A 23,657-nucleotide genomic window follows, 5' to 3' on the forward strand; every position below is an offset into this window, starting at 1 on the left:
TCTCAATTTCTAAGCCGAAGAGCCAGCGTTGTCCGTAGACACCTCCAAGGTCATGTGGCTGACATGAATTCATGGAGCGCCGTTACCCTGCTCCCATACTGCTATAAAATAATGTTCCTAATGGGAAGGCAATGGGAAGCTGGAGCATCCTCTCTCCTTGTTGCATAATCCCTGGGAGGGCGCCGGGGGGCGGGGGCGGTGGGATAAGGCGGAGAAGGAGGCGCAGAGACTCCCATCATCCCGGGGGGCAGGGGTTTGCTACTGCCGCTGCTTCCACACAGGGGTCTGCCCCGCTGTCATACCGATTGTGGGTCCAGCATCTGAGTCAGGAGCAACATCACGGTTGGGAAGGGGGAGGCAGAAACAAGGAAGGAAGGAAGGAAGGAAGGAAGGAAGGAAGGAAGGAAGGAAGGAAGGGAAAAAAAGCAGGAAAGAAAGAAGGAAGGAGGGAAGGAAGGAAGGAAGGTGAGAAAGAAACACAAGGAAAAAAGGAAGGAGGGAAGGAAAGACAGAACAAATAAAGGATGGAAGGAAAGAAAAAAGGAAGGAAGGAAAGCAGAAAGGGAAGACTGAAATGGAAGGAAGGAAGGAAGGAAGGAAGGAAGGAAGGAAGGAAGGAAGGAAGGAAGGGACAATACATCTATCAGGCCATTGAGTGACCATCACTCATAAAAACACTGAAAAACACAGCAGACGAGACTTACAAACCCAAAAAACAAACCCACTACAATGCACGCACATAACCACATTGTTCCCCTGACATTAAATCCAGTTGTGTCCGATTTGGGGGGGGGGGGGGTATGTGTTTTGTTGATCATCTCCATTTCTAAGCCCAAGAGCCGGCGTTGCCAATAGACACCTCCAAAGTCATGAGGCCTGCATGACTGCATGGAGCACCCTTATTTTCCCGCCAGAGAGGTACTTATTGATCTACTCACATTTTCAGGTTTTCAAATTCCTAAGTTGGCAGAAGCTGGGGCTAACAGCAGGAGCTCATGCTGCTTCCTGGATTCAAACCTCCAACCTTTCTGTTACCAAGTTTCACAGTTTAACCCACTGTGGGCTTCAGCATAACCACATGTGTATTTATGCATAAACACATGCACACACACATATACACATATATACACACAGAAAACACATATATACACACACAAAACACATATACACAGATTGGGCCACAGCAACGCTTGGCAGGGGACAGCTAGTTAATCAATAAATTCAGTAAAGAGCTTTTGCTGTGTAGGTGTCCTGAATCAGTAATACAGGCTGGGCTTATGAAAAAGGTTTTTTTTTGTGCTTATAACTTATTGAAAAGAAGACTTCAGCTGAAACCTGCAAGAAATTTCAAGAGACGGTCATTTTTGGTGTCAGGAACCAGCATGGTTCGAGCGTTAGATGACAACTCTGGAGAACAGGATTTAAATCCCACTCAGCCATGGAAACACATTGGGCAAATTTCGGTCACTCTCTCTCAACCTCAGAGGAAGTCAAGAGCAAGCACCCTCTGGACAAATCTTGCCAGTGAAAACCTGGGGGAGGTTTGCTAGAGGGTTGCCACTGTAAAAAAGATTGACTTTTCTCCCACTTAACAAAAAATGAGTTATTTGTCCTCCACGTTTCCTTCTGCCACCTCTGGAGGAGTGGGAAATGAGGAGAGATGTGTCCTCTATGGAGATTCCCCTTCTATTTCAGATGACAGGGAGTCTGCAAAGAGCTAATGTATAGCTACTGATGTCATTTTCATGCAATATGTTCTTCCAGTTGGATCCAGGTCTCCGTCATAGGCAAGCAGCTTCCGAGAACCAGAGCACCAGCACACGAAACTGAGCCTGTGCTATTTGCACATTTTTCTAGCCCCATCCGACTTTTGATCTTGAGTTCCTCGCTTTCCTGTCGGTATCAATTATTCAGATTCTGGTTCCCCCCCCCCCCCCCCACACACACACACTGCAGATTTCAAATGCAGCAGGCAAAAAGCTGAGTCACTTCGACAGCAGGAACCATAGCTTCCCAAAAGGGCCATTCTCTTCTATGGTGAAGCTCTAATGGGGCCGTGCGAATGGAGTGGGTTGGAGGGATCCGGGATGGAAGGAGTCCTGGATGTGCCTTTTGCATCCAGTGCATTTGAACAGCCGCAGCGAGGGAGAGTGGGGCCCGGTAGGGGGAGCTGCGCAGTTGCAAATTCTGCTCATTTGTGTGCTTTCATCTTTTCCACTGCAACATCCCTGACTGTGTCTGTGCCTTCAAGTCTTCTGTTGACATCTCTTAAGGTTTTATGTATTGTCGACAGCTTTTATGGCTGGAATCACTGGGATGTTGTGTAGTTTCCAGGCTTCTGACCAATGTGTTCTAGCAGCATTTTCTCCTGATGTTTCACCTGCATCTGTGGCTGGCATCTTCAGAAGATCCTCTGAAGACCCAGCCACAGATGCACATGAAATGTCAGGAGAAAATGCTACTAGAAGACATTGGCCAGACAGCCTGAAAACCACAACATAGCCCTTTTAAGGTTTTCTTAGGCAAGGAAGCTCAGAAATGGTCTTGCCAGCACTTTCCTCTGAAATACAGACCACAGCACTGTGGCAGTCTCCTATCCAAGTCCTAAGCAAGACCAGTCTTGCTTAACTTCTGATTTCTGTGGGGATCGGGCACCTTTGGGGTATTTAATCAGAGGCTGGATGGCTATCTGTAGAGAAGGCTTAATGTTTTCCTGCATAGCAGGAGGATGAACTGGATGGGCCTTGGGGCCGTCTTCCAACGCTAGGATTCTATGATTCTATGAACTGCCAAATCTCAGTGCTATGGAACCATGGGATTTGTAGTTTGGTGAGGCCCCAGAATTCTTTGGCAGAGAAAGCCTTGCAAAACTACAGCTCCCAGGATCCCATAGCATTGAGCCCTAGCAGTTCAGGTGGTGTCCAACTGTATTCATTCTACAGTGTACATGTACCACTCTCTGTGCACACCCCATTACGATTTGCCTTGTGAGCCCCCATAGATTGAAAATCAAGGAATAAATGACTTACAGTAAATAAAATGTGGCTGGACCTCAACACAGGACTCATTGTCTTTGTCGGTAGGAAATAGAATTGAGAAGTTTTGCAACGTCCATATTCACCGAGGGGCTACCGTGATGCTGTTGCATAGAGATATCCATGATGCAACGGTAGCCCATGAAGAGACTGATGCAACATTTCCTGATGCGCAAGGGACACCTCATGCACAAGTTGATAGTTCCTTAGAACTATCAAGACACTACCCAAGAAGTGCCAAAGCACAACAGGAAGATTCGATGTGCATTCAAAATGCCCAGCATACAACAGAAGTTTCCAATGTGCATCACCATTTTCAAAGTGTCTGAGGGCATCGCGTGTGCCTGAGTCTCATTGGGCATGCCTGGTGTGCATGGGAAGCACCTGATGCACGTCTGAACACTTTTGCTGATGCCTGGAGGCCCATTCTCACCATTTGCTTAGAGTTTTGCTGCACTTCTGCAATATAGTTCCAGACGTACAAAGTTATAAAATGTACAGATTCCAATGTAACTTGGCTTAGGAATGTGATAGCAATTGGGATGCAGGTGTGTGTTTATGTTCAAAGTTTAGATTAAAAGCTCTAACAAACTCACCACCTGCTTCCTCTTCTCTATGATGGTCCCAACACCTTGACTTTGATTTCGTGGTGTAAATTCCAGCCTGGTCTCGAACCAAGACAATGGACAGAGCTGCCCCCAGTGGAGTTGGCAGACCAGAGGGAGGCCTTGTTAAGGCTCATTTGTACTGATTACCGCCAATCCCCATTAATCCTCAGTGATCTCTCAGCTTACGCTGTGACTAGTCTAGGTCAGTGGCGTGGCTTTGAAGCACTTAAAGGCAAACCCAAGTCACAGGTCAGGGGAGCAGGTTATTAGCTGAGAAAGAGAAATCTCAACTTTGCCCTGAAGAAAGATCTTGCTCTGACCTCTAAAGAGGGCCAAATGTGGACACAACGACCAGGACTTTGCACTGTTTTCCACATGCACAAGTTCCCTTGCAGAAATAATTGGACATTTTGGTCTGATGCAGAATGTCAAGATTCAGTACAAGGGTGCAAAAGTGGCGTTCCTTCTGCAGTATGAAACATGGAATGTGATGCAGAGTCTTGGCCACTGCTATTGAGCAACTTTTCTCAGAGCAAAGAATGCCTCAGGGCTCAGAAGAGAAAGGCATAAAACCCATGGGATTTCAATCCAGTGTTGCCAAGAGTCACTTTGGAAAGTGACTAGTTGTTTCCCCAATCAAGTAACGTCACTCTCAGTTGTTATGGCACCTTTCAAATGTGGCTTTTGTGCTCACTGGCCCTTAGATGTAACTAAGTACATGTCAAAACGCCCTGCTTATATGGTGGTAGAGTGTTGAATCCGCTCCTGGGCGTAGTTCAAACTGTAAAGGAACACTTTCAGGTGGACAGCTGTTCTAATGTTTGGAGGAAAACCTGGTGCAGGTTCAAATACTGATATGTGAGACACCAGTCACAACTACATGTAGTTCTTTGCAAAGATCTTCACTATCGCTGCCCAGTGAAGTAGCTGGATGTGACACTTGGTTGGAGCTGGGGGGCAAAGCCCATCACCCGTGGGCCAGGCCAGACTGTGAGGCTGGTGGGGCGGTGCCTGGAGGCTGCTCCACAAAGATGCCCCTTCCGCTCCTCTTTCTGTCTGCAGGATGCCTTGGATGCCTTCCCAGTCCTGGCTGGGAGATGTAAGCAGAGGAATTATCCCTGCAATGAGATTATTAGATTCCTGTTCTAATCCCCGAAGCTGCCTGCATGAGAAAACAGCCTCTCTCCATTTAATTTGGCTTTCTGGGATTGCATCGTAAGGAGAAAGTCGGTCTGTGGAGTTTGTGTGTGTATACAGCTCTCCCCTCCCAGAGTCTTCCCAGCCCTGCCAGTGCCCTATGCTGTGCTGGTGGCTTTGGCCAAGATTTGCTGAGCAGAGTCGGCAGGGTTGTACTTTCAGGGGAGAGGAGTAAGATCTTAGAACAGAGAACAGTGCAGGAGAGCCTCATCCAACAGGACAAATAGGGAACCGACTGCAGCAAGCAAAGCTTCTGCTACCAGGAAGATAGGTTCTAGAGTCCCTGTTAGCATCCAGACCAAACAATAGCTCAGGGGCATAGAAAAGGTTTGTTTCTATTTTGTAGGCCTTGCTAGATAGTGTTGTTTCCTGGCAATTACCGCATAATCTAAGAGTTGGAAGAAAACATAACGGTTCTCATATCCCCTCTGAGCCTTCTCTTCTCCAAGCTAAACATACGGACCTTGAGGAGCTGCTCCTCAGAGGCATTCATGATTTTCAGACCATTTTATTCGCCTTCCTTGAAACACCTTGCAACTTGTCCATATCCTTCCTGAATTGTGGTGCCCAGAACTGGACACAGTGTTGTCCTGAGTGAGGTCAGACCTGGAGCAGAATAGAGTGGTACTATTCTATTATCTAGACACTATATTCCTTTTGATGCGGCCTAGAATCACATTGGACTTTTTAGCTGCCACATCACACTGTTGACTCACATTCAGTTTATGGTCTAGTAAGACTCCAAGATCCCTTTTGCATGGATTGTTGTCACCATATAATTCAAAGCTGAGAACAGATTTCAGTGCTCAGGATTTCCTCTGGGTTTTTTTTCCTTTTCAAATGTATATTTGCTCTTAAGAACATAACCACAGGGAGGCAAAACAACATTCCAGGGGAGAGGGGAGGCATGAATAACTCTTTACAGATCTGGAAACACAAGGCAGGGGAGCAGCAGCCAACAGTTCACTAAGGAACATGGGGCCAGGGGACAGTCCATGGCAGGCACCAATCTAGGCAGCTTTGCAGAAAGCCACCAAGTTCAAGAGAACACCCCCCCCCCTTGCTTTCCTTTCATTTGCTGGAACAGTAAAAGCTGGGGAGGAAGGAGAAGAGGCGACAGCGGCAGCTTCGGTTGCAAACACTTTGCGGCTGGTCCTGGAGCGCAGCGTCCTCGTGCTGGACTTTTCCCAGGAGCCCTTCCAGTTTCCAGAGAGGCAAGTCTTTCACAGTGTGGAGAGGTGAAGGAGCAGCAGGGCCACTTGGGTCAGACAGGCAGGTCGGCGTCGGGACCCTGTCTCCAGCGCAGCCAGGGCGCCGAGCCGTTGCATAGGAACATCGGGGCGAGACACTCCGTTTCAGGCCCTCTTCTACCACCCATAAGGGCTGAGTGCATTTCAGCCCAAGCCCTTCCTTCAGCGGGACATCATCCTGACAAACTCTGGAGGTGAGACCAAAAACACACGGAATGCAATCAACCCTGATATGGCCCAAGTCCAGACCCTTGGAAGGAATCTAGCCAGGAAAAAAGGTTGCTGTATTTCTAGGACTAGGTTCCGAACCTTCGCTATAATTTCTAGTGAATCTGAAACCCAACCCAAGGCTCTTGCTCACGTATGTCTTTGTCCCAGAGGACCGACCTTCTCCCCGCCTCACCTTCAAAATCCACCCGACCATCTCCGTTCAGGTCTACGTCTCGTATTATGTCCTCAATGTCCCGGTGTCCCACTTGCTGCCCAAGCAGCTTCTTCATTGCTTCTCGTAGTTCGTTGGTGCTGATTTCTCCATCGCCATTGGTGTCAAACTGCAAGAACACAACAGTATGCAAATGATGGACAATTAAAATGGACAAGACCTTTGAGAACAAAAGAAGAACCAGGTTGATCTATCTAGTCCAGCATCCTGCTTCTATAGCAGACAACCTATTTTTTATTGGAAGTTCCCAGAGCAAAATAATGGTGATGGATCATTAACAAGACCATTCTTTTACACAAAGTTCTAGGATTGTCTGTGCCTGAATAGAAGAATGTAAGGAAGAGCCATCTTGGGTCAGATGGAAGGCCTGTCGGGTCCAGCATTCTGTTTGCACAGTGGCCAACAACAGGGACCCTACAAGTGGGCTTATGGTTGTAGATTCATTTTTTTAAATGGCCCTTTGTTGTGTACTGGTGGTCTCGTGTATTTGTATTATGGTACAACACCTGAAAAGAGCAACATGGCAGATGACATATCAATAATGAAAAACCAAATTCAGCCCATGAAGACCACAGCTTAGGTCCAGAGTCTCTGAATGCCTGCAGCTTCCTATAGCTTATTTAATTATGTTGAACTGTTTCATCATCAGGTTCCTTAAACTGCACTTGGTTGTATTCTCTGTTGTATTCTCTGTTTTGGTCATACACTCCCAGGGAATATGGACATCCCATTCCAAACTCATGCCAACAAGCCCTTTATAGACCCAGTAGCATATCTAATCCAGCCTTCCCTAACCTGCTGCCCTTCAGAAACCCAGTACTACTATTTCTTCATCTCAGGCAAGACAGCCATTGGGCATGTTGGGTAGGAATGATGTTGAGTCTAACACATCCTGAGGGCATCCAGTTGGGAAGCTGGGAAGGCCTGGGGATCTCTGAGACAAATGAACCCATTGAACGAGGTCACCCAGTCTGGTTCTCACCTCCCGGAAGGCATCGCGGAGCTCTTTGACCCCAATCATGTCGGCTGTCTCTGCCAAGAGTTTTGGCCCCATCAGCTCCACAAAGTCATCAAAATCGACGTGGCCACCCACTAGAAAGAAAGTGGGAGAAATGGGCATTAGGCAGTAAGGGCTGGCAGCTCAGCCTCACATGGCAGCTGGCCACCTGATGTGGACACTCTGGAAAAAGCAAGCTGAGAAAGCCAGAGCTGAGTGGAATGTATGTGCCCACCAGGGCCTGGAAACAGAGTCCCCATCCATCCTTTTCTCCAGCCTTGTCTTCCAAACATCAGAACCAAGACACCTCTTTATTGAGCTCATCTAAAACATCTACCCACATGTCTCAGGATTTCATTCCAGGCTTCTCTAAGGCAAATGACCACTAGTCACTGGTCTTTTGGTTACTCACCCGAACCTAGCCATACAACCAGCTCTCTGGGAGGTCCAGGATAAAAGAACTCTCTTTTTTGTTTCTCCCATTGAACTGAAATTATGAAATAAAACTTATTGCAACAGCAAGGGGAAAAGAAAAGGATTGCAGGAGAAGCTGCGATCATTAAACCAAGTGTGGGAATTCTGTGGACCATTAAGATGTTGAAATGTAGCTTCCAGCATCCTGTGTAACCAATAGAGAGGAATGCTGGAAGATGCAGTTCAACAAACTCTGGAAAAGAATGCTTCTGGAACATGGCCACACAGCCTGGAAAAGTCACAGCAGCCCAATGTCTGGAAGGCTGCAGGATGAAAGTGTTGGGGAAAGCATGCCTGTTGTGAAGCTGGCCTGAGAAGCCTGTCCTTGTGCAAACAGAACAGGACAAGGAGGGAAGGAAGATGTCCCAAGCCTGGCAGGGGCCAAGGGCAAGAGGGCCATGTCAGTGTGGGTGGCAAGTGGTACTCACAGTTCATGTTGATCTGCTGGGACAGCTCAATCAGCTCCATTTCAGTTGGCATGTAGCCCATGGTGCGCATGCAATTGCCCAGATCCCGGCAGTTGATGTAGCCATCTCTGTCCTTGTCAAACTCCTTGAAGGCTTCTCGCAGCTCTGCAGGGCCAATCCAAGAGAAGGTCAGACTTCCAGTCATATTCTTGACTGCTCCACAGTGAACATTGCCAGAAAGGAGGTGCCCTCCACAACCCTTCTAGGTAATTTGCCTTTGTCACCACACTTTTTCAGATATATTTAAAATGTCCCAGTTTCTCCATCTTCTTTCTCACAGATAACTTTTGCCATCTTTCTCACATTCTAGTCCTGCTTGGTTCCACTGTGTCCCAGTTTTCCCGTTTCCCCTCTTTGCATGAATGTAACACCCCCCCCCACACACACACCTTGAAATAATGTCCTGTACACAATAGGAGGGAATGCCTTACCTTCTATTTCTTCTGGACGCAGTTCCCTGTCCTGCAAAGAAAGAAGAACCATTGTTCAAGCCAGTTCCTTCACAGGGAAACAGTATGAGAGGGAGAGCATGCTGTGAGTATTTGCAGAACCACAGGAACAGGGAATGTTAAGTGAGAATCTACAGTGGCCTTTTTCTTCCAAAATGTCTTTATTTAAAAATATTAAAAGGGATCAGGAGTTCCTGCTATCTATGCAGGGTAAATTGCAGAAGTGGGTGAAGCAGAAAAGGGGCAGTCCAGGAATCTGGGGTGTTGGGGGCTGTCAAAATAGTCCTAAGGAGACAATGGAATCAGAAGGAACTGATCATCTCTGTATTTCCAGTGGAGAGGGCTGGCGATGTTGAGCTCAGCTTAGAGCAGCTGGCACCCTTCCTGTCACAATGCTTTCCTCAGGATGGCACAGAAGAAACACAAGACATGTCTCGAGATGCTCAAAAATAGGCCATGATCTTTCAACATTTCAGTATAGTGTACACATCCCCCAGTGGAGCTGCATTCTGTATCTTCCACAGTGCAACGTATGTGGATCAAGAGTCAAAGCGCACAGCTGAAAACCTGTTGGCCAATTACAATGTGCCATATACAAAAACAATGCATGCCAACTGGTACTTTAACACACTATATGCAATGTGCAATGATTCCACAGCTGTAACTCTGTCAGCCGGATAAGACAACTGTACATTATCCAAAACAGAAAACACTCCACATGTTCAGCACAACATATTCCTATACATGTTGCTAACAGGACACCAGCCATAGCGTCTTATTTAAGTAGAGGAGGGATTTTCTACTAATACATGAACCATGTTTTGAACATCTTGAAACGTGTATCTGGTTTCTTTGGTAGATTTCATTGGTTACTCCCCAGTTTTTGTTTCTTTGGCTGTCGCCTCAGGATGAGCCATCTTTTATGCTGCTCCAAAATTCAGGTTGCTGAGAAGATGGAGGAGGATAGAAGTCACTGCCTGCTCCCAGTCCCTTTTCTGGAAGGCAAAGGTGGAAGAATAGCTGGGGCATCCCCAGGCCAGAAGAAGAAACTTTCAAATCCCACCTAGTTTGGATGTTTTGCAAGTACTCAAAGCTGAGTTTTGTTTTCAAGGGGATATGAAAAAGGAGGAAGGGAGAAGGAAGAACCAGAAGAAAACTCTGCAGAGTAAGAGGAAGGAAAGCCCCAGATGGAAATGCGCTGCTTCTTGCTTATGGGTCATTGCTTCCTACATCACTGTCCCCTCTCCCAGCAATCTCAGAGAAGGGAGTCCAACACTTCATGGCCTCTCGGCCCTAGCTTCTCACCTTGGAATGCCGCTCTCGCCCCTCGGTGGGTTCTTCAAAAGGGCAGTCCGCCATTCGCAGGGGCTCATGCTTCTGAAACTAATTTGCAACGGGCTGCTGGACTGCAAAATGGCTGTGGCCGCTCGGGAACTGCGTTTCCCAATGAGGCCAGTCCCACTGGGTCACATCTCTGCTGGAGGGATGGGCCAGAGCAGAGCTGAACTAACCTTCCCAGAGGCATCTCTGGGCTGGACTCCACATCCATCCAGAGAGCCAGGCAGTTAGCACTCAGCAGTCCCACCCTCGCAATTCCCAAGCGCCTTCTCCCATTTCATATTCTGTTGCTTTCAAACTTTCACTTGGGAGGGGAGAAGAGCTGCTGCAGCATTTGGGCTCACCGACAGAAGCCAGATCCACCACAGCAAATTTCTGGGCTCTCAACAAGAATTCCCAAGGTTTTTAGGAGCATTAAGTGTCAGCCTAGGGAGTCTCCTCAATGACAGGGCCAGAGCACCATGCAGCTGAACTGTCTCCCCAGCAGAGTCTGAAAGAGAGGCTAGAATCCTGCCACTGCAGGACACCAGCACCACTAGTGGGGCACTATGCTGAGATAATTGGAGTTTTAAGATCTCCAGGGAAGCTTTGCCTCAGTGCCACCACCATCACAGGTACATTCGGCAAGGACACCGGAGATAGCCTTCTTGACAGCTGCTCAGAGGTTATGGAATTCTCTCCATGCAAAGTTCAGCTTGCCTTCTCTCTACTTTCCTTTCATCAACAGGCAAATACAATTTTGTTCAAGCAGGCCTTTGGCATATGTAGCAAAAAGAGCTTTTAACGGGGTGGCGTTTTTATCTTTCACTATCTTTTAATTGTATATTCCTTTAAACCGAACCGTCATTTAAGTGTTTCTTAACATTTGTATGAGGAATGTTTTAAACTGTATCCTGTTTTTAAAAGAATGCTTGTGATCCACCTTAGAGCCCATCTAAGGACAAAAGTAGAATAAAAATGGAATACATTAAAAAAGACCATAGGTTGTCAGGGAGGTACTGGAATACCTGCCCCACTTCTTAGTGCCTGACATCCACCTGCCAGAAGTTGCCTGCAATTATTAACTGGAATTATTTACTTGCATATTTCATTTCTCTCCCAATAAGATGGCTTACAAAATGTACTCATAGGCGCCTTCCATTCCATTACCGTCCTCTGGCCAAATACATCTATAGGAATGCTAGGATGTGCATATGGCTGAATATGGGGTACAATCCTGACCTGGGCTGGACAGGGAGAAGAACCCTAGACCAGCAATGATATACACACATATTGCTTTTGCTATTGTGGTTGTGATTACTATCATCGTCATTACCCATCCGGCGCAGTTTTCCACACCCTTGGGCTTTTGCGCTGAGTCTTGCCCATCAGGGTGCAACTTACGTACTGGCTGCCTGTTTTCTGCGAAGCCCTTCCGGAGGAAGATACAAGCTGGCCCCAGCAGGTTGTGCATCACGGCGCAGTTCTGGGCCAGCACCATGAGCGGGCCCTGGTACTCGCCGGCTGAAGGCCCCTCCTCGCTCATCTGGACGGCCTTATAACTTGTCTTCTCCTCATGGTGGATCTTCTCAGCCCAATCAGCAGCAAGCAAATGACACAACAGAGGAAGTTCAGCACAAGCGAGAGCGACTACAGGGGAAGACAGAGGTCAGCACCGTACACTTGGCCCACAGCCTGGCTTCAAGACATGTCTCACACACATCCATATTTGCTTTTCTGAAAAGTATTGTTGTTAGTTTAAAAAGGGGTACATGCCTATTCAGATGCCCATCTTTCGTTTTATCAATCTTGAGCCCATAACACACTCAGACAAGGCGCTTCAAGGATTTGGGAGAAATCTGTTGATAACTTTAGGAGGGTGCTGGAAAGACAAGGGTGTGGTAGAACCTTTTTCCTTTGGAGTCTGGTTTTATTCTAGACTTTAAAGGAGCTCTCCAGGGTGCTGAAAAAATTAGCATGACACCCTGGAGAACTCCTTGAAATTCTACAATAAATCCAAAAGTTGATGCACTGCATCACTAACATGGAAGCCAACTTCTACCGCTGTGAACATGCATGCGTTTTTAAGACCCCAAAGACATGCTCAAACCCTTTCTGCCACACTCAACTTGTTACATTGGTCTTCACCCTTGACAAGCCTCAAATCCCTTCCATGTCTCACAACAACCCCCAGCCCTTGAGTTTGGTACAGCTCAAAACAGCTGATACTGCAGTTCACCTTCAACTGGGGATGAAAGCTGACCCTTCCCCTGGGATTTCTCCTTTGAAAGGACATCAAAAACCCTCTTAGCACAACACACATCCCTCCAGCTAGAGACTCCAGGGCCAGGACCAAAGAGAAGGTTTCTCTGATAATTCCCACTGCCAGCCCCTCAAATTTTGAAGAAAGAGATGCATGCCTTGGTTGTTGGGCATAAACAGAAAGCACTGTGTGGGAAGGAGGCTGGTGAGAGAAGCCTCTCATTGAGCTCTTGGTGAACATGAACTGGGCAACAAGCCACTGAATGTGAATAATGGAAATGCCGTTCACATGTGTTGATATGCTTACTATGTGCAGCCTTTTGGGACCATGTTTTGGGGATTTCCCTACTATAAGTTGCAGGCCAGGCATCCTCAAGGGCAGGCATGGGCAAACTTCAGCCTTCCAGGTATTTTGGACTTCAGCTCCTGCAATTCCTGTCTTCCGGCCCTTTCCTTTCCCCCTTAAGCCGCGGGGGGGGGGGGGGGGGGGAGGAAAGGGTCTGATGCCAGGAATTGTGGGAATTGAAGTCCAAAACACCTGGAAGGCCAGAGTTTGCCCATGCCTGCTCAAGAGGGTCAACTGTGCCCGGTGCCACCATCAATTTGTTCCCAATTATTTTCCATTTGCCATGTCAAAAAGAAATGTTCTCCAGGTTCCTATGACTCAAGAGAAAGCTGTGAAACCAAGCAGGCCCAGCTTCTGGGGTCCAGCTCCAAGACAGAGTTATAGGGATGTTGCCGGTCCATGTCTTCCTAGCAAGATCTCGTAAAAGACACAGAATGGCAGTCTGCCAGTCCGCTCAGCGCTCTCTCCCGCTCCCCTGAAATTGCTTTTTTTCTCCTTCTCTCTGCACACTCAATGCCGACAGAGGCACTAGTGAGCCCTCTTGTCATGAGCCCGTCCCCACTCCCAGGCATACAGGAGATGCAGTTTTGAACACTGGATTAAGGTTTAGGTCCATCAACTTCCCAGTGCCAAAGACAATGGGACAGGCACAATGTTGAAAATGGGCACCAAATTCAACATCTGTCAAGACTCAAGGTTTTGTTCACTTTCCTCTGTCCTCACCATTCAGGCTGTAAAGTGCAACCCTCCAGATGGTGTGGGATAGCATATCCCATGAGCCCCAATAGGGATGGGGAAGGCCTTCTTGGTGGTTGCTCATAGGCAAGGATGCCCCCTTCTTTGCTATCCTTCCATTGGCATGTGATTTGTCCTTCTTTCCCCTGACTCACCAGACACAAAGCTACAGTCCCAGAGCCAGAACAGACAGTGAGGAGAAATGCTGGGTGTTGCTGTCCAGTGACATCTGGAAGACTGCCCCTTGCCTGTTTGCAATGCAACAGCATTTAGCACAAAGAGTGAAAAGTGATTCAGTGGGTAGTAGTCATAGGGTTAGATAGTCTCAGTGACCTGGAGCATCCTCCCTCTATGTTTGCCTACCCTTTGCGATGTAAACTAATACTCTTGGGTATGTTTCCCCATCTCTTCTTCTTCCCATGAGTCTTATTTTAGAATGAAGTTCCTACAGTAAAGCTTTGTTTCTTTTTCCAAGTCATTGGTGTGTTCCCTCCTTAACACAAGATCACTGCATGAACTCTAATACTGCCCACCATTGTAATGGCAGAACAGAGGGCAGCAAGGGCCGCAGACGTTTTGGAAATGGGTGCTTCCTAGCGTCCATAGAACAGGCCTTGCAAATCTCTCTCTATACATATTTTTTGGTCTAAGCAAAACATTAAATATTACATAGTACAATAAGCTAAGCACCATGAGCCTTGATCAGCCCTCTGTAACCCCATTTGTTTTCTCTTCCATTCCCTGACCCCATTCTACAGGATGTGGCTTCTGCATCAGGTCCCTCCAAGCACAGGGAAGGGGGATCCAAAGAACAGTCCTGGATTGGGAGTCTCAGGCCTGTCTGGAGAGCCCACAGCTGGCCATATATAGCCATAGGCTGCCTGGGCTCTGGCAGAGCCGGTTTTCATCCTGACATTCCCATGCGGCTATAAAAAACCCGACAGCGTTCACAGGGACCTTTGGATTTTATGGAGTAAACACGAACAAGCCCGTCGTTATTTTCATGAGAGACTGAAAGTATTTTCTCTCAGCCATTTCCTTTGAGTGGGGGCAGCAGTGCATTTGCAAGCGCCTTCCGGCAGAGCTGAGGACAGGGACACAGATGCTCACAGATTCTGCATGCGCGGCTGTGTTCATTGGCAAGAGTGTGTTTGTTGAACAACACACATCCCGCTTGATGGTAGCTTTCGGCATAGCACAAGCACAGCCCCAGACTCCCATCTGCTCGGGTCAGATGCTATCGGGGTAATGGGCACATGAATAGCATCAAGGCCAGAATCACCATCAATGACAACAAAGGCACATGCCAAAGAGAGGAGCAGGATACAGTGCGGGAGGGGGGCGTCCACATTGGCCAGGACAATGTGGATGGGAAGGACTTCTATCCATACAAAGTGGGGGCACAAAGACTGGAAAAAGGAGGAGAGGACGGCTCCAGAGAAGGTCAACATAACACAATGTTTCCATACGTTCCTCTGTCACTTAGGGCCCACCACAAAAGGGTTTTCTGAAGCAGTATACAGTTTACTGAATCATAAACAGCAGATAAAGAACACACTTTCTCTTTCAAACTTGTCTCAAGAGGAGAATGATCACGTTGCCAACTTTCAAACTTATGTGACAAAGTTCTACAACACTGCAAGACAGGACAGAATCCTGTTGGTGTAAATTGGTGTTACACTGTCAAATTAAAACAGTTTAGATGACTAACTACTCTGTCAGCTCCAGCTCCCCATGCGGGGACATGAGAGAAGCCTCCCACAAGGATGGTAAAACATCAAAACATCCGGGCGTCCCCTGGGCAACATCCTTGCAGACGGCTAATTCTCTCACACCAGAAGCAACTTATAGTTTCTAAAGTCGCTCCTGGCTTGAAAAGAAAGCTGCTATGACTCAATGGCATCGCATCATGCTAGCTGTAGTTCTATAAGGTCCTTAGCTTTCTCTGCCAAAGAGTGCTGGCCCCTCACCATGGAAATTACAGTGGTATCAAACTGACTTAATTCTACAGTGTAGATGCACCCATAGTTCCACAACTAAGATAGGCATGGAATTAAGGGCCCTGCCAAACAGACCTATATCCCAGAATATCAAGGCAGAAAATCCCACAATATCTGCTTTGAACTGGGTTATCCGAGTCCACACTCAGATAATGTGGGATTTTCTGCCTTGATATTCTGGGGATAGAGGGCTGTGTGGAAGGGCCCTAAGTACTGCATGGAAGATTCTGCCCTCTTTTCTTACTCCTAAACACTCTGAATGTGTGGGATCTACCTATGTGTAGATTTGCCGTCCAACATTTGGCTGGTATTCTAGTTGGGACTACAAATAGAATTCAGACCTATATGTTACCATATATGTACTTCTTTGGGTAATGAAAACTAAAGATAGCTCACATTTTGCTAGAGGAGATGTTCTATTCCCTGCAACCCTTTCCTTGAAATTATTCCCTTCTAAATAAAATAAAAAAGGCCCTTTGCCTGCCAAAAGCAGGCCATCCTAAACCTCCGCAGGGAAGGAGTTCCAAAGTCTGGGTGCAGTCCCACTCTCTTACCAACCATCCCTGAGAAGGTGGTTAACTTGAAATTCACATAATTTCAATTTCAATCCAGATTAAAAGACAGACATTTTAATATAACATAATTTGTCTGTTGCATAACAACTACGCAATGGATTAACATAATTTATATGTTAATAAGTGCTTGCATTTATCGTGTTTTCTCTTTCTCTTTAATTATATTGGAAGCCACCTTTCCTCCTAACCCCTGGAGATTTAGGGGATTTTTAAAAATGCGTACATACTGTAGCATTCTCCAGCCAGTATGGTTATAATTGATGGATTCGAGAGAATTGCAATAATGGAGCTAGTAGCTGAATAATAATAATAATAATAATAATAATAATAATGGAACTAGTAGCTGACTAAATAAGGACTACTTACCAAGGATGGAAATAAATTTTGCAACTATGTGGAGAACAGGTGCAAATGAAGAGAGAATTCTGCTTCCAAAGAAGCTTCACAATTCAGGACTTAACTTTGTGTGGCAAAAAAGTGGGATTTTCTGTTCAGAAATTTTATTTTCTGTGCAGAAAATGTGATTTTTTTTGCACATGACACAAGTTTCTTACCTAAAAAACCAGTATTCTGCACAGAAAATGCCACTGAGCAGAATAAGTCCTGAACTACAAGTAGTCTCTTGAACACTGTGTGGTTCGGAAGAGCTTTCTCTCAGCAGGGAGAAAATTAAATCAATTGCTTCTTGCCTCCAATATGGAAATTAACAAAGATTCGCATGCTTCCAAGCCCCTTTGCATCTTGTCAAAGCAGCCGAGAGGCAAGAATCCTCGCTTCTGGTCTCTTGCTGAAGCAGAGAGCAATGGGACCTCTGGCGACGGACCCTGCGCAAGGACGCAAGGCAGGGAGTGCTCTGTCATCTGTGATTAGTATCTTTCCCTTTTGCAAGGGGTGAAGTGGAATCTGTCCTTTTGGGCTGCTAATGCTGGCTTGCTCCCGAGAGGCTCCGTCTCACCCGTCATCCCAAAGGCACGTTTTGTCCCAATTGCTTCCGTGAAGATGCTCTTGGGGAGCATCAACTCCAGGACCAGCTCAGCATTGAAGACAGAGAGAGACGTACACAAATCAACACACACACAAACAAACAGACACAGACATTTCAGCTGACTGCCAACACATACATCAAACATTTGCACATACAACCTGAAACATGGTCCCGGACCAACATGGGATGTGGGCAGGCTTCAAACACATGAAGGAGAGGCATGTGTCTGTCCGAGAGTGCGTGTTCATACAGGGGAATGCCTCCACGCAGCCATGTATGCAAGTCCAAATCTGTACCTCTCTCCACATGCATGCCATTGCACCACAATGTATTCCTGGTTCAATACATATGTGTGTACCCTCCCTCTACCCAAATGCACATGAATCTCCATCCTTCCCTATGACATAAAGGTCGACAAAGAGGGTGTGTTTACCACAATGCTCTCTTAGTCGTAGGTTCATCACCCCTTGCGTGGGTTTTCAATCTCCTCTGATCATTCCATAATGAACAGATGCTTGCCATTCATGCTCAAGCCACTGATTCAGAAGCATCACCAGATGGACATGAATCATTTCATGGGCTTGGCTTGCACCTGCGGCAGGTGCTGAACTTTTGTTCCCAGCGCATGCTGCTTCGGAGGAAAACATCTAAATGAACTTTCCCACACAAGGACTATTTTGCTCAAGCATTCCAAGTGAATAATCCCGAGATGCTGTGTGGGTTTTGTTGTTTTTGTTTATAAAATCCTCACTCTTGCATTTCCTGCCAAAAGGTAATTGCAGAGACTTGCGTCATCAGATTGCAGGGAGATCGATTTAGAACGGGGAAACAATGAAGACCAGAAATACTGCTAAAGTCTAATGGAAATTCATCGGTGGCGAAAGCATCCACTAAAAACCAAGGGCCCAATTATAAACCCGCAGTGTAATAGTGGCTGGGTTAATATTAATTGTGGGCCTATAGATCGAAAAAGGTCAAAATAGAAAGTTTTCTGTCCTCCCACTTACCCAGAGTGATTTCAAAGAGTGGGAACCACCTTCAAAAAGGTGCTGCGCCATTAGTCCACCAACCTTCCTTGAGCCACGGGACAGGGACGAAGGGCATGAATGGGAAATGGTGCAGCACTAAACAATGTAAGAGTCAGCTCATGTCAAGCTTGTTTAAGACCAGAAAGGATTTTTTCAAGGGTAAATAAGGACTGGCACCAGACCTCCAAGGCATCCATGTGCGCTGACCTACATTTCAAGAGAAGGTGGGACCGAAGGAACAGAAGGGGCGGCTGTACCCCAGCTTTCAAGAAAGGCTGGGAGGAGCAAGGGAAGGAGGGACCCAATTTATCCACGCTTGGAGATAGCTGAGGTTGCGAACCTCACAAAAAAAAATGGGGGAATCATCTCCAAAAAAGACACACTCATGGGACAAAGAGCACGAGCCAACACCTCTGGTAAGTTCTGCCAACGGTGAGCAGATTGCCAGGGACATCCATGAAACAATGTGGGGCCCAACCCATGAGTATCTCAAGAATTACCCTTGCTGAAAGGAATGATTTTGCCCCACAAGGCATACCTCTGCTCCTTTCCACAAGCGAGAGGACCCCCACAAAGGCTGGTGCACCATGTTTCAAAAACACTTGCCTGGGACTGCGCATACTTACACTGGGATACCACTGCACACACAAGGAACCATGCCTTCATGCACACAAACACTCCCCCCCCCCCCCGGAGTGATGGCTTCCGGCCTCTGCCCCCCAACCGTGGGGAAAAGGAGATCCACAGGAAGCCCAAAACAGATCCCTTCCCCACCTTCCACCCCACAAGTAATCCCTGGCTCTTTGTAACACTGTGACCTGTTCCCAAAGAGGCCGTGCTGGAGGCAGAACGACCCCCAGCCTGGCTGGAAAGACCTACCTTTTTGGTGAGGTTTCTCAGTGGAGACTTCACACAGTTGCCCATATTATGTTGAAGCTGTCTTCCCGGGAGACAGGTTTATAAAGGAAACCGGGCAATTGATTCCATTAAAAGGAGTCCTTAGGAGCAAAGCGAAAAAGGCAGGCACTAGTCAAATCCAAAGCTCCACTGGCTGACACCAGCAGAACCCCTCTCTTCGGAAAAGCTCTCCTCCTCTTCCTTCCTTCCTTCCTTCCTTCCTTCCTTCCTTCCTTCCTTTCTCCCTTTCTCTTTTGAACTTAAAGTTCACTTTCTTGAAGAGATGGATCAGGCAAGGGAAGAGCGCGAAACACAGAGGGAGGGACACAGGGGAAGAGAAGGACAGAGTGGGAGAGTGGATGGATACAATCTACATCAGATTAAAGTTTCGGTCCCTCCCACCACTCCGTGCGCAAGTGAGGAGCCTGTTTCTTCCCTCAGAGAAGAAAGGAGGACCCAAGAGAAGGCAGGCCCAGGAGAAGTGACTTTTTCCGTTCTCAGGCCAGGAGCGTCCTGCCCCTTGGTCCCCAGCTCCTTCTCCCCGGTGCTGCTGGCCTCTCTGTCCCCTCCCCAGATGATGCTGAGACTGTTGATTACCAGCCGGTCAGGCGGAAAGCAATCTACTTATGCACACTAAGAGGGCTGGAGCTCATGGTGGCAGCAGGGCAAGCCCACCACATCATGCTGGCAGGTCTTGTGATGCCTGGGTAAACTCACTCTTCGGGGAAGGGCATTTCTGCACATGTGTTCAAGCGTATGGTAAACACTATTCGGATAGAGGAGACCCATCCGCCCTTCCCAGAAGACAAAGTCAGTGTGGGATGGGTTTCACCAGGAATTCAATCCAGTTTTTTCTTGATTTGTGGTTCTGAGGCCATTTAGGTGCTGGAGCATTCCTGGGGAAGGGAATTTCAGAGCGTAAGGAGGCCATTCCCTTCTAGCCATAGGGGCCAACCCTGGCTGATAATTTTAGTTAATTTTTCAAATGTTGCAAATACCAAAAGGAAACATGAAAATGGCTCCTTGACCAAAGCTTTGGAAACAGGAACATTGATTGCTTGAATCGAAGTGAGTCCCAAATCGATTAAAAGTGGTTTTACATAACTAGATGGCTGACTTTCAGACCTCCGCCCCAAATTTGCTTGCTAAGAGCGTTTTGTGTCTTTCAGTGAGCCATCATCACCTTGGCACGTAAAACATGTCCAAAGCGGCCCTGAAGCCAAAACAGACAGCACCAGCATGACTTTGCTTTGTGGTCTTTCTATTGAGGAATCTCTTCTCTCTTTATCAGCTTCTGAGGGTCCTTAGGACCCTCCTTGCCAAGTGGGAACCCTTCCTCTAAATCAGCACCAGGCATTCTGTGGCCTCCAGATATGGTAGAACTACAACTCCCAGCAGAGCCAAGGATAAGGAAGAAAGGGAGTTGCAGTCCAACAATTTATGTCATATGTATGCTGCCTTCCTCACAGAGTGGGACCCAAGCTGCCTCATAGGAAAAATCAATTAAAACCTAGCTATACAATTTCAAAAACAATTACAATCACCAGATTTAGAACTGTATGACATTATATAAACATCTGGAGAGCAGTGCAATGTTCAGCTGTGCTCTAGGTTTGAATTTCCCATAGGAATGGGCCTCCTTGGAGGGCTGAATTTAAGATCGGTTTTCTGCCAATCTGTAGCCTGACATCTGGCGGCTGTAGTCGGGAGGGAAAAGATCTTCCCAATTATTTGTTTCCAGGTTGAAAAAAAGAAGGAATTAAACATCCTGAAGTGTTGCAGAGGAATTCATGTATACAGGTGGCTTTTGTAATAAAATGGAACTCCTGCGCAGGACACACACTTCTTGTGCAGAAAAAAAATGTTTTTTGCAGAGAAATATGTGTAGAATAATTCCTCTATACTGTTTGGAGATGTTTGGACATGTGGACCCAAGATCCTTAGCACATGGAGAGATGTGCACATATCTCATAGGTATGCCTTTGGATAATGCCTCTGACTCCCTGGCACCAAACTCACCTTATAAACAGCAGAATCCACCTGAGATGGCAGTTTTTGTGTTGTCAGAGAGTAGGGCAATGAGTGATGACACATCCAGATATTTTCTTGTAGTTGGACACATTGCAGGGACATAATCGAGGGAGCTCAGAGGGCCCCGTAGGTATCTGCCTCACTCTCAGACAACAGAGTGAGGCAGTTGTCTGCCTCACTCTCAGACAACAGCCCTTTTGGGGTGAGGGAGCTTCTGGAAGGGATTTTAGTTGTCCTGTGGCCAGAATCCTGACCTCCGCAATAAGCATCAACAAGAGTTGTGATGGCGCAAATCCAACTTACTCTGCCGTAATTCACTAATAGGATGCCACTTTTTCTCCCACAGCAGGGAGAAAATTACCATAATGGCATGCCCTTGCCTGCAATGAGAAAATACTTGACGATGTAAGATTGCTGGATGTCAGGCATACAGCACTTGGTCAAAGATGCAACTTTCCAAATCAGATAGACATAATGGGCATTCAGACAAAAGCAGAGAGAAATGGCAGAAGAGACAGGGAAGCAGAGATATACTCACGTTAAACCCAATGGTTGCATCCAGAGAGAGTAGGTCCATTGAATCAAGGGGAATGTAAGAAGTCAATACTTTCAGAAGTTCCACGGATTCCATCAGTCTATCCAAAGAAGGGCAGCTTGGAGATCTCAAGCAGCACCTCCTACTTAAGCCAGAAAAGGGGGGGAGGTCTTTACAGCAGAATTGGCTTGCTAAGCATCCTCACCGCTTTAGTTAACAGACAAGACTGGGGCACTGAACCAAGGCCCCGATGTAAGCCAAGGACAAGAGTGAAAAGGTGGGAAGAGCACAAGAAACTGGGACATTTTAAAAGTAGACAAAAAAGTGGGAGGACAAAATTATTCCTGCCAAATTGGGATAATTGGAGAGCATGTGATCTAGCAGAATGGACCACCAAAACTCCTATGGAGTTGAGCCCTCAGCAGTGATCACTCAGAAGTCTACTAAATGGTTCAGAGCTAAGGAATATTAAAGCAGGGCTTGGTATGGAGCCTCGCCACCACAATAAAGGCTGCTTGAATTAAGGGGCTTCATATTTAAGGATGCTGGGATGCTAATGGATGGGAAAAGTAAGTGGCCCTCCCCCTGCAAAGCCTGCAAGGAGGCAAAAGGAATGCCAACTGGTATGTCAATGTTGAGACCCCCTGCCCCAAAAACAGCCTTGTTCTCCTTCTCTTCCATCAATAGCATGAGGAGGGGGGGGGGATGGGATAGAGCTTCCTCTCCTCTTTATGTAAGTGGCTTCCTATCTTATCACAGCAGAGACAGGAAACTGGGCCTGGGAGATGAGAGAGAGAGAAAGAAAGAGAGAGAAGCCTAATACCCCCCCCCCCCCCATTCCCTGCTGTAAGATCAAGAACAGGCTGTGCCAACCCACTGCTTGGGAATTGTTACCCGCAAAAGAGGACCCAGAGCAAATTGGAGAAGCAGATGTTTCAATCTAGACGGCAGCTTGGCTACAACCAATGGAAAATGCATGGCTGAGTTGAACAAGAGGGATTAGGCTCCTGGCCTGATGAATCATTCGAACTCGGCCTGCTCAAACACCTGGTAGGCCAGTGTTGACAGCTGGCATGCTGTTTGCCCAGCTTCAGGGTCACCAGTTGGGAATGCAAGAGAAACGGACTCCAAATCAGACCATGGGTCAATCCAGCCCAGAAAGGTCTCTTCCAATAAACGCGGGGTTCATGAATGGAGGTCTTTCCTTCCTCTGCCAGATGGTTTGAACCAAAGACCTTCTGTCTGCAAAGTGCACCACCACTAAGTGCCAGTCTCTCCTTCCATGAGCGGCTCTCCCCACATGATGGTTGGGGCCCACAGGATATCATAGAAGTGTCATGGTTAAGAGAGCAATGGGAATGATCCCGGCACATAGCAAGCACCAGGCAGGTCCTCACAGAGCAGTACATGAGTCAAGAGATGAAAAAGGGGCAATAGAGGATCTTCTCCCCATTACCGCTTGCCCCATAACAAGTTACATGCCTCTTCTTTCAGCCAGCCAGCAGCCTGGACTGGCTTAATACTTCCTCGGGGTTTTTTTCTTAAGTGAAAAGGTCTTGGGAACAGCAAACAGATGGGACAGCAGTATGCCCCGGGAACTACAGTGGACACTCTGGAAACAACAGCATGTGCCCTAGAGTGGCAGCGAGTGCCTCGGGAAGAACAGCTGGGACGCATGGACTGGCAGCAGGTAGGACTGCTGTCCGGATCTATTTACAGGGCCCGCCTTCCCCAGTCTTTTATATCGGCTACACTATAACTACCATAACTACCCAGCCAGGTATGCAACACATCAGGAGAGTAGCAGGTTGGGAAAATCTGCATCACTCAGAGTTGGACCTATCACTGGGGTCACAAGGCAGCTCCTGGAAGGTATCACATTAGCGGGGTATCATGTAAGGACAACAAACGGTCAGTCTTTTTTATTTCTTATTGTATGGATTTCTTGCAGTCAAGGTGGGTCATCAGTACTTATTCTTACTTTTTTCATGTCAGGAGTGACTTGAGAAACTGCAAGTTGCTTCTGG

The 23,657-nt window shown here is 47.1% G+C and overlaps 1 protein-coding gene across 7 annotated transcripts in view; it reads right to left on the reverse strand.

Moving 5' to 3' along the window:
- Nucleotides 1–5,332: 5,332 nt before the first annotated feature.
- The window catches only part of CABP1 (calcium binding protein 1), a 32,826-nt gene continuing 14,501 nt past the window's right edge, over nucleotides 5,333–23,657 (reverse strand). For 2 of the 7 annotated variants that reach the window (XM_060785377.2, XM_067473292.1), the window contains exons 2-7: nucleotides 11,645–11,821; nucleotides 8,902–8,932; nucleotides 8,432–8,575; nucleotides 7,515–7,624; nucleotides 6,494–6,641; nucleotides 5,333–6,278 (exon numbers count right to left, since the gene is read on the reverse strand). In XM_060785377.2, coding sequence (XP_060641360.2) covers nucleotides 6,253–6,278; nucleotides 6,494–6,641; nucleotides 7,515–7,624; nucleotides 8,432–8,575; nucleotides 8,902–8,932; nucleotides 11,645–11,821 — 636 coding nt within the window. In that variant the 3' untranslated portion in view covers nucleotides 5,333–6,252. Of the gene's footprint in view, nucleotides 6,279–6,493; nucleotides 6,642–7,514; nucleotides 7,625–8,431; nucleotides 8,576–8,901; nucleotides 8,933–10,224; nucleotides 11,101–11,644; nucleotides 11,822–17,297; nucleotides 18,100–18,146; nucleotides 18,837–19,046; nucleotides 19,695–23,657 lie in introns of those variants that run through there. The other 5 variants (XM_060785381.2, XM_060785380.2, XM_060785379.2 and 2 more) reach the window with 5 other exon arrangements.

The sequence above is a fragment of the Anolis sagrei genome, chromosome X (assembly GCF_037176765.1).
Source record: "Anolis sagrei isolate rAnoSag1 chromosome X, rAnoSag1.mat, whole genome shotgun sequence".
Lineage (NCBI taxonomy): Eukaryota > Metazoa > Chordata > Lepidosauria > Squamata > Dactyloidae > Anolis > Anolis sagrei.